Source organism: Alexandromys fortis, unplaced genomic scaffold, assembly GCF_014885135.2.
Source record: "Alexandromys fortis isolate MF-2015 unplaced genomic scaffold, M_Fortis_MF-2015_v1.1 scaffold_207, whole genome shotgun sequence".
Taxonomy (NCBI): domain Eukaryota; kingdom Metazoa; phylum Chordata; class Mammalia; order Rodentia; family Cricetidae; genus Alexandromys; species Alexandromys fortis.
In genome coordinates this window covers 2,504,848-2,515,933 of record NW_026068106.1, presented here as the reverse complement: position 1 = coordinate 2,515,933, position 11,086 = coordinate 2,504,848, and the positions used below count along the sequence as shown (strand labels likewise).

The window sequence follows — 11,086 nt, the reverse complement described above, 5'->3', positions numbered from 1 at the left end:
CTCTCTCTCTCTCTCTCTCTCTCTCTCTCTCTCTCTCTCTCTCTCTCTCTCTCTCTCTCTGTCTCTCCCCCTCCCCCTACAGATCAGGATGTAGCTCTCAATTACCTCCAGCACTTTTGCCACACTCCCTGTGCACGATGATAATGGACTAAACCTCTGAAACTGAAAACAAGCCCTCAGTTAAATGCTTTCTTTTATAAGAGTTGGCCTGGTCATAGTGTCTCGTCACAGCAATAGAACCATGATTGACCATGTACCTTAAAGGAATGATGCATGTCTGCATGTCTGTTATTTGTACACAGGAATGTTTGTGTGCTAGATGTTTCCCGTTAACCTTCATGGCTTTGGTTTAAGGTTGTGTGTGTGTGTGTGTGTGTGTGTGTGTGTGTGTGTGTGTGAATGGTCACCCTTAAGCTTTGCCTATAAGGTGCCCTCATGAAGACAGTTCTGGGTAAGTCTTTGCAGACTCAAGCTTAGAAGTGTCCACGCCTACCCAGATGTTCAGAGGCTTCTTCTGTTGGTGCAGGATGTGCCGTGGAGATAAAGGTGATTCCTGGCAAGGCTCAACAGGACACAGCTCCTGGGTTGACTCCTGTGCCTTCTAAACTCCCTGCAGCATTGCTTATTCTCACACCAGCTCTTAGCTCTCCATGGAGGAGCCCTGTACCTAGCATTTGAAAATCCTCATCTTTAAACAGAACACCTTCTGTAGATTCTTACACAAACATCTAGGGCGGTGGTTCCCAGCCTTCCTAATGCTGTGACCCTTTAATACAGTTCCTCATGTTGCAGTGATCACAACCATAAAATTATTTCTGTTGCTACTTCATAGCTGGAATTTTGCTACTGTTATGAATTATAATATAAATATCTGTGTTTTCTGATGGTCTTAGGCAACTCCTTTGAAAGGGTCGCTTGACTCTTAAGGGGGTTGCGATCCACAGGCTAAGAACCACTGATCTGGGGGAACCCTAAGGTTTACTGTGAGAATGATCTTGGCCCTGCTGACTTATCCCCCTCCCCAGTTTCCCTTAGTTCTGGTTATGTGTATGAAAGGCTCATTTTCCTAGCAAGCTCCAATCCATAAGCCAAAACTCAGGGGTCAACATGCTGAGTGGGAGGGTTCCCAGATGGCAAACAATTCCTGAAAATAATTTCGGTAGATCACCAATGACCCGTGTGTCTTCCTAGAAATGTGCAAATAAGCAAACAAAAGGCAGAAACACCTGGGCCTCGCCTCCCTTCGGCTGCTCTGGGTCCATGGACCCTGTGAAGTGAATTACCCTTTTATTTCCAGGCAATGCCAAACATTCCTTGGGATGTTTTTGCCTGGCATCCAGTCATAACACTTGCCTGCAATCAGTGACTGGCTGGCTGTTGCAGACTTATCTGAAATGTTCTAGCCATAGCCCCCACCCCTGTGTGCTTCGTTCTCATGGTACTAAACATTCTTAAATCTACAGTTAAAACAGCACGGACACACTGGTGAGGTGGTTCCTTTTTTGCTGTCAAGTCTAAAAATGCTGCCTAATATTGGCTCTTTAAAAAAAAAATCACTTGCAACCCCCAATCCTACATGCCAAGGCTCCTATCTGAACTTTGGTCCTCTGAAAGACCAACGAATTCTTTTAACCACTGAGGCAACTCCCCGGACTCCATATATATAGATGCATTTAAGCTTTTGTTGTTATTTAGTTCTTAGCCTTCACAAGAAATGTTTTGTGGACATGTTAGACACTTTGGGTGCATGAATGCATGCACTTTTAGGAAAGGGTTGCACTTATTTCCTGCGAATGCTGTGAGATTGCACAAAAACACAGTCTCCTGGAGGTTATATGTTGTAGATACAAAGGAAATGGAGAAGGCCATCCTTCAGCTACTTTATAGCACTTGAAATTGTGGGTGTAAGCGGCAAGTTTGGGCTATCTAAGTTCTTCTTTAAAGATAGCAAAAGAGCTGGAGAGATTACTCAGTGGTTAAGAGCTTTCCTGCACTTACAGAGGACCCAGGTTTGGATTCCAAATAACAGTTCACAACCATATGTTATTCTGGCTCCAGAGGGTCTGGTAACTTCTTCTGGCCTCTGCAGGCAACAGGCATATACATGGTACACATACAGACAGACAGACAGACAGACAGACAGACAAACAGTTACATAAAAGAGAAAAAGTTAAAAAGTATCAAAAGCTCTGCATAAGGCAGGTATGATGTCCTCTAAAGCCAGCATTCCAGAGGCCTAGGCAGGAGGATGGTGAGTTCAAGGCCCTGAGGCCAGCCTGGGCTACATAGCAAGCTCCTAAAACCACCAACTAAACACCTCTCCTTGTGCTCTGGTATAAATTCCTTTTTATCCTCATATAGTTTAGAGTTTGGCCTGATGGGTATAAATCAGTGTCATAACGTTGTCATAGCCACTGCGGCAGCCAAGTCTTCCCCACCCACACCATCAAGCCTTAGTCTATGGCTCCACGCCTGGTAACAGCTTTTCTGGTCAACATCGTGAACATAGAGAACCTGTGGGGTCTGTCTGCTTGGCTTTGCCCCATGCTCGTAGCAAGGCGGCCTTTCAGCCACTGAACCAGAATCCCCAGATGTTGCTCACAAGCCACACAGAAAGGTACTGTCAGAACTGTGTCCCCTGTGTCCCAGCCACTCACCCCTTTCCGGTCATCCAGAACGGTGGCTTGCAGAAAGCCAAAATGAAAAGCATGTTTGTCCCAGCAGTCTGTCTTCTGCGGAGCTGCAAGGAGTTGCAGGCTTCAGACACTGTGTTCTGCCATGACCATTGTGCCCACAGGTGATGGTAGATCCACCAAGATCTGTGCCGGAAGCAGAAGCTTGGGGCGCTCCAGAAAAGAGAGCTAAGGAACGTTTTCCCCCTTAAATCTCTTCCTCACCAGTTGAGTGTAATTTTCCAGTGTTTTCCTGTCTTGCTGAAGTTTTCCTATTCACCGCCTTAAGCAGAAAGACGTGAAACCAATTTCAGGACAGCTTGCTGGAACCATTTGACTTCCTGTGATGGGGGCCAAGCTTGGGAAGGAGGCAAGCTCCCCAGCCTCAGCAGGATGGCTCTCAAGCCATAGCTCAGTACTTTCAATGAATGAGTATCTGTGCTTTCAGCTGTGGGACCTGTGCCGCTCTGCGTTTTGGACTCTTGGGCAGGACCCCAAAGGTTCACAGGGCTTTCGCTGCCATGAGTTAGTTTCTCGTGCCCCTGGTCTTGCATAGTGTACCCACACAGCATCGTACAAGACCCGTTACGCTGATGTGTCTGTCGAGGAGCAAGTCAGAATGAGCTGGAGTGGAGGATCCAACAATGTGGTCCCTTTCATCTCGGTTTTTGGTTTCTTTCTTTGGTGGCTGCCATCCACTTCCAGCGAAAGCGACTGTGCATTTTGAAGCCCTGGTGTGCCAGTGCCTGGGGGTGGCTAAGGACTTTTCTTGCCCGTGAGGCAGGGAGGACACCCAGACTTCCATTTTCAGGGGTAGAGAAGCTGCACTGTGCTTTAAACTTGAAGGTGGGCACTTGAGTAAGGCTGTGATTTGGGCAGTGGCGGTCAAACAGGCTCAAGAATGACAGCTCTGTGAACCGGAAGAGAGTCCTTTACAGACAGACATTCCTTCTAGCCCCCTCCATGGGCCGGCTCGTTTCCGTGTCTGTCTATTACAGTGTCGGCGCTTACAGGGCTGTTGAAGGAATAAAGCAAGCACCTGATGGCATTCGTCGTCACTATTGTTGGTACTGGGGACGTTCTTTACCCAAGGGTAATTCATTGGCCCACAGCTTACCTCGGAAAGGACTCTGCATCCTGACTGCTTCACGGAAACAGCAATTTCGCTGGCATTCTTGGTGTCTTTGTAACATTAGGTTACATGAGAAAGTGGATGTGGTGGGATGGTTCTGGTTTTGGTATGGCTGGGTGAGTGCATTCAACATCTCTGATTTTGTGTTTTACACCATGTTGTAGTTAAAGCTGTACTGGAGCGTTCTCTCTCTCTCTCTCTCTCTCTCTCTCTCTCTCTCTCTCTCTCTCTCTCTCTGTATGTGTATGGTGGGGGGGGAAGAGCCCCTCCTATGTAATTTAGTACCCTCCCTTTGCATTAGTGTATTAACACGTTGGCACTTTTAACCTTTCACCCACAGAGCTTGGCATTTAATATGCTATTAAACTCAATATTGTTTCCTATAAACAGCCCTAGAGGGATGAGAAATAATTGGAGTGACATTTTTAGTAGGCCCCCGTTTCTCAGTCCCTCTGTGTTATGCGAACCCACATTGCACAGTCCCTGACCTCAGGCCAGGGGAGAGTGATGGAATGAAGATTTGGGGTGCCAGGGGGCTTTTGAAAGCACGTAGTTTTTTATGAGGGTTACCCTTTGTAGCTCACGCTGCCACTGCTTCCTTCTCTTCCTCCCCCCTGTTTGCCCTCTCCCTTGCCCCCTTCCTTTAATGGATGTGGCGGACTTAGTAGCTGATCTTATTTTCCTCTTTCAGATGATCAGGTCGGAGTTTAGACTCCAGATTTCCGGCCACCTTGAGATGATGTGTAGGGCTTCTTGGGCTGCGCGCCTGTGGCTCAGCCCCATTCTCTAGTCTTTCTTTTTAGGCTTCCGGCATGTGATTTCTTTGGTTTGGTCTTAGTGTTCTAGTTTTTGTTAGGTTTCTGTTAAGGGCTTTGTTGTGTGTCTGCTAAAGTTGTTTCTGGAACAAACTTATAAAATCCCAAGATGATGGTTGCCTGTTGGGCTCGAGTGCTTACTGGGTGGCAGAGGCCGCTTGGTCTCTTTGTGTCCAGACTTTAACTTCTTTTCCTATTAAACAAGAAAACTGGCATTTAGGATACACTAACATGGGAATAAGGATGGTTTAGAATTTGTTTCTCCTGCCACCACCCAGAGGGCACGTACGGAAAATTACTGGGATCTAGTATGTTTTGCCTTGACTCTGTTCTCTCGGACTTACATTCAGAAAGCCTGTGGTAGACATTCATCGGCGGCCGCTGAATACTACAGTTGCTTACAGTGTGACTTCATCAAGTGGGCATTTGTGGGACACCTACTGCGTGGGTAGCTCAGGGTGGACGCAGTGAGAGAAAACAGTCTTACAGAAGTATAACCGCGAGCAGGTCACAGGCTGCAGATCAGACAGCTCTCCTGCAGGGTGGCTGTGTCCTTGTGTGAGCATCATGTGGCGAGCGTGTATCACCTAGTCAGCTCTGTTCTCTTGCCATTGTAATTGAAGGTTTTCAAGGTTTTCTTCTAGAACTTAAACCTGGTGATGTTAGCCTCTCCCAGGGGCTGTTTAAAAAGATCTTGATGGCCAGTGAGACGCCAGCAGGTGTAATGCCTGACGCACATGCCTGATGACCCGAGTTAGTATAAAAGCTAGATTTGGTGGCTCACAGCCATAACCCTAGCACTCTCATAGGGCAATAGAAGAGGAGACAGGAGAATCAGCTGTGTGTGTACAAGTGCAGTAACAGCAGAAACAAGAGAGACTACGTTATAAATAGGCAGAAGACCCAACTCCTGAAAAGCTGTCCTCCGACCTCCACATATGTGCCCGTGCATGAACTTGCCTGTGCACACACGCGCGCGCGCCACACACACCAAACAAACAAATCTTGGCGCTAAGAGGTTTGTCTTGATATGTCCATCCATCGCCGATTGTGGATTTCATCTTTGGGAGTCTGCTCACTTTACTAAAATTTACCTGTAACCTCCAAATTCACGCTTGGCTTTCCACAGTCGCACGCAGGTGCAGACCTTGGCGCCAGCTGAGGTGAAACAAGGCTCTGCCTTCCTGTTGCTTCAGTTCTCGCGCCATAAACAAATCATCCCCGTTGCAGTCTATTTGAGGCCATCGTTTTGCATTTTGTGATGTTGATGGGATTTCGATGACCCCTAAGTATTTTCCTGAAGTGCTACCTACGGTCCTAATCTTGAGAAGGAGACAATGTGCTAAATTAGGGAGAAACAGCATGGCTTCAGTTGCCTCGTTTGGGCCTGAGCTCCAGGGCTGTTGACCGTGAGTTCAATGTTCATGAGCCGCCAGTGTGTATTAAATATGTATTAACTAGGGTGTCCTTTAGAAACGTGCATAAAGCAAGGTTAAACGTTGGTCTCTTGGTGACATGTGACTGGTTTGTAGCAACCCAGTTCTGTATTTCTCTTGGACGCGGTGTTTCTGTGTTTGCAGCGGTTTCATAAAATTGCCATAAATGAGAATTGACTGCATTTGCAGGGCTCGAGCAAATGTGTATATAATTCACATACCAAATACCTGCTTCCCTGGCTTTATTTATTTGTCTTACCTTGTTTGTTTGTTTTCGGTGTAATGACTCTCAGAGTTGGCTGCAGGCTAGAATGCTTTGGGAGCTGGACAAGACTCTGATGAGCCAGCCACTGTGAGGGTCTAGTTTAGTTGCCTGGGGAGATGGCCTGGATATAGAAAAGTTTCAAGTTCTTTTGGGGCATCCGTCACAGGCGTGGTTGAACCGTGGTGTTCCACACATAGAATCATAGTGCTTCTGAGAAATGGATGCTGGCCAACTTAAAGAGGCCCTCTGGGGGCTCACTCCCCTGAAGGCACACAGCTGCTCCAGGGACAGGACAACAGAAACCACAGCAGAAGACTTGGGGCACTGACCAGAATACTCGCCAGCCCCACTCAGGAGATACAAGATGGGGGAGGATGGACTCAGAGTAGATGGGTCCCAAGGCAGAGGCCATTAGTGGCAGAGGGCGGCTCCCACTAGAGACTGGGGATCTGTGGTTAAATGAATCAAAGTGTATTTCATTAAATTCTTGTTCAGTGAGCAGTACCTTGTAGATGGAGGCTGCTCGTTCGTTTCCAGGACACACACACACCTGAAATAATTACACAGAAACTATATTAATTATAACACTGCTTGGCCAGTAGCTTAGGCTAGTTATTAAGCAACTCTTACATCTTAAATTACCCCCCCTTTTTTTTTTTTATTAATCTGTGTATTGCCACATGTCCGTGGCCTACTGGTAAGATTCTATCTGTCTTATCTCCTTCGGTGGCTACATGCAGCTCCTTGACTCTGCCTTCTTTTCTCCTCTGTCTGCTTGGAATTTTTGCCTTGCTCTATTCTGCCCTGTCATAGGCCAAAGAAGCTTTATTCATTAACCAATAGAAGCAGCACATATACAGAAGGACCTCCCACACCAGTACCTGAGCACTCACCTCGTCTGGGCTAAGCTATTTGGGATGCAAGGAAAACTGAGGTGATGGGATTCCCTGCCTTCTAGGCGGCGATGTCCCTCTGGGTGGAAATGCTAACACACAGAGGATGGTATGGAACTGCTGCCTGTGAAAGAGTGACCTTCTCTAGGAGTAGCCAAAGGCCTTGCAGAGTGTTCACAGTTGAGGGGCAGCGTGATGGATGAGAGAGAAAGATATTGACAAGTTGTGGGGAGTCGCAGAGGAAGGGGAATGTATGAGTAGAGTCTTTGGGCTTGAGCCAAGCGTATTATTGTAAGGAAAAAGCAGGCAGTTGAACTGGATGGAGGTCAGGAATGTAGAGCAAGGTCATGAGGACCAAAAATCAATCCCTAATTTTATTTGTTCTTTCCCTACCAACTTGACAGAGCACACATAGGCATGAGCACAGATGGATGACGACTTTGTACATAGCTACCTATAAGAAGTAAATGATACCTAGCTATAGAGTAACAGCAAGTCCTTTTCTCCTTAAAGGAGAGGATTGGCCCCGCAGAATAGGCTAAGGGCAGTCATCTGTCCCTGGCATGTCCAAGCAGCCATCTTTCACTTGTCTCCACACTGATTTGGGTGTAGCCTGGTACATCCTCACTTCCTGCATCCAACTGTCTGCCCTCCACATTGGAGGAGAACCCATAACTTCAGAGCCTCTAGGGAAGTGGCTTCTCTTCCCCTGACCTCGTGCATGTCTCTCAGAGTGTTTCTTGGTCCTGACTGTAGTCTGTGGAGTTTGAAACAATGCAATCGAGATGGCCGCCACCCCAGACTGTAGTATGCAGCCGCGGAACTGCACATAGCCATGGTTGTATAGACAAGGGATTTGGCTCGTGGTGAGGGATGACTTCCTCGTGGTTACATAACCAGCAGAGTCAGCATTTGAACATGGGCATACAATTCCTGCATCTCAGCTTCAAACCCCCACATTTGGTCATCTCACCCTTCTGTAAACGGCCCCAGTACTGATTTGACTACTAGAAACCAGATTGGAACCACAGCCAGCTAAAGATAGCTTTCATAAAAACCAAACCAGTATGGTGGGGTTTCAGAGGTCCGTTCCCTGTTCAGTAGAAGGGTAGGTGTGAAATTAGCAGCTGGAATCTACTGTTTCGGAAACTTCAGGGCTGCTGTCCAGGGTGCAGACAACTGAAATGTCTGGGAAGTCAGCTTCAGGGCCTTTAAAAGCTGTGACCTTCCGCAGAGCTGGGAGTCCAGAACTAAATCAATACGTGATCGAGTGAGTGGCAGAACCGTTTGTGTTGCCCATGGTAGACATAGCTCGCTACATTCCCCCATAGTCGACACAGCTCGCTACATTCTGTCTGCAGTCAACACAGTGTAACCATCATTTGGGGCCCAGGATTGCTTTGCTCTTTAGTGCAGGTCCTGGGAGGGGTAGATCAAAACTGGTGCTTTGGGGTAGGTGAAAACCCTGTGTCCTGGAGGGGGAGGACTGACTTAAAGGGATGGGCCCCAGGGCAGGGACCAGCCTCTTCCTGTTCCTTTTGATGTGGCCAAGAAAGTAAATAGGAACTTTTCTCCTTTGTTTTCCAGGTCACAGCCAAGACTGCCTTCCTATTTATCTTACCTCAGTATAACATTAGTGTGCCTACAGCAGGTAAGGAAAGCCCGGCTCTCCATCTCTCCAGTCACCGTGAAAAACTTCTCTTTTGTGCTCTACCTGGGACCTCTTAGATATTACCCCTCAGGCTCCAGTGTTTAGGTGGCTGGTCACTTCCTTCTGTTCTCCACTGAAGGACCAGTAGAAAGGTACTGCCCCATGGGGTGCTAAGTGTGCCTCTGGCTCCTTCCTTTCCCACCTCTGACCACTGATCAGGAATACGGCTTCCTATTTAAAGTTTTCCACAAGGGAACTGGGTCAGATGTTGTACTCCTATGGAATACATGGTGGGAAGGGAGCTCTGTATTGTGACTGGGGTGAGATTTGGAGTAAACCATATTTTCACACAGAGCCATCTCATGAAAGCCACTGACCAAAATTGTCACATCACAAACTGACCTGCATCCAGTATTTGCAGGGACAGCAGAAGGCCTAGCCGCCGTGGTTCCAAGTACCACGTTATCTGCACTAGCCGTGTCCAGTCTAGCTATGGTGCTCCAGCTCAAGGAGTAGCGCGGCCGCACAGAGCAGAGCAGGGAGAGAGTGGGGGGCCTGTTCTAAAATTGCTAAGTTGCTGCTCTATTCCAACCAGTCACTGGCCCAGAGGTTGCTGTAAACCCAGGGTGCCTGCCCAGTTGCCTTCATCACCACTGTGACCAAACCTAACAGAAAGAACCTTAAGAATGAAAGGGTTATTTGAGCTCACAGTTTCAGAGGGTTCCTCCTTGGCCACGTGGTTCTGTGTACTTGAGCCGCAATGGTGGCAGAAACGTGTGGCAGTGAACAGCTGTTCAGCCTGTGGCATGAAGGAAGCAGAGAAAGGGTGAATACAGGAAGGGGCTGGGGCAAGATGCCTGCAAGGGTGCACACCCAGGAATCTGCTTCTAGGAAAGCCTCTGCTCATCATTTCCCAGTGAGGCCATCGCATTATGACTGCATCAAGGGCGCATTGAATAGGTCTAATTTGGGACCAGGAGCCGTGCTCTCCCAGCTTCCAAGTGTTTCTCCACCTATTCAAGTAGATGGTCAGGTTAAATCAGCACAGTCGCTGGAGTTGTTATCCCGTGATACAAGAGCATCAGAAAATATTTCTCCCTGTGTATGAACTCCGCACCTTTTAAATGTTGGCAGCTAATTTTGTAAATGCCACAGAAAGTCAAAATGCAGGAATGTCAACAGAAACAAGTCAGCTGGCCAGGATCAGCTTTGGGGACATGTTTCTGCAGCCTTCGGGTTTTGGGGACTCAGCCTTGGAATCAGGTTTTCGTCCCTCTCACCTTTAAAATACTAAGGGCCCCTTGAGGAAGGAAGAAGGGAGTTTTGCTTGCCGAGTCTAGGTCTCCTCTCATCATTTGGTGTTAGGGGAATGGTCTGGACATTTATATCAGGGTGTTTTACCTGGCTCCACCAGGTGTACCTCAAGGATTTGGGTGGTGAGGGAGAGTAAATGGGTGACTCTTTGGCCCTTGAAGGGGTAGCCATGAATTTTGCCTGCGCTCATCCCTGCAGCCAATTTAGTCAAACATTGAGAGAATCCTTGCATCTCTCATATACTAGTTCTCTTTCTGGAGGGTCCAACTGAGAGACTATGGTAAGAGAGGAAGAACGTTCTTCACTGTGGGAATAGAAACTTGAGAGCATCTCTGAGCCTGGGGATCCAGGAAATGCCATGGCCAGACACACGTGCGTTCCGGTGCACACTCCGGTACTGGTGGGCACAATGACTTTTGTTGCTCAGTCCCGTGTGGTCCGAGATCAAAGCCAGGTGTCTTTCGCTGCTGTCACCTGTCAGTTGTGACATACACACAGAATCCCTGTACCTCCAGTGAGCGAGTTAAATATTTAGTTTTTAAGATGTGGTAGAATAGGTGTGTACATGTTCCACTATCTGGTTTTGGATGTATGGTTGTATTAAGTGCATTCACATTGTGCTGCTTTCTATATCGAGGACTCTTCACCTTGCAGAACTGAACTTTTAATCCTTAAACAATAACTCCCTATAGCAACCACCATTCTCTTTTCTCTATGAATTTGTTGAAAAAAGTCCCTTAAAGGAATAGAGGGGTCGGGTGTGTATGTGGGGGTGTGGGGGGGGAGGGAGGGAGGGAGGGATCCTTAAACAATAACTCCCTATAGCAACCACCATTCTCTTTTCTCTATGAATTTGTTGCAATAAGTACCTTATATGCATAGAAGTGTCGTGTGTGTATGTGTGTGTG

General features: G+C 47.5%; 1 protein-coding gene and 1 long non-coding RNA gene across 2 annotated transcripts in view; one reads left to right on the top strand and one right to left on the bottom strand.

The window, feature by feature from the left end:
- Positions 1 to 11,086, top strand: part of Tram2 (translocation associated membrane protein 2) — a 77,005-nt gene that overhangs the window by 32,909 nt on the left and 33,010 nt on the right. The window contains exon 2 of the mRNA XM_050124068.1: positions 8,801 to 8,864. Coding sequence (XP_049980025.1) covers positions 8,801 to 8,864 — 64 coding nt within the window. The remainder of the gene's footprint in view (positions 1 to 8,800; positions 8,865 to 11,086) is intronic.
- LOC126489681 (uncharacterized) lies at positions 2,044 to 10,824 on the bottom strand. Its single transcript, XR_007588978.1, has 3 exons — positions 9,574 to 10,824; positions 6,826 to 6,870; positions 2,044 to 4,812 (listed from the first exon to the last, which is right to left on the bottom strand). It is a non-coding gene; the product is annotated as an uncharacterized lncRNA (long non-coding RNA).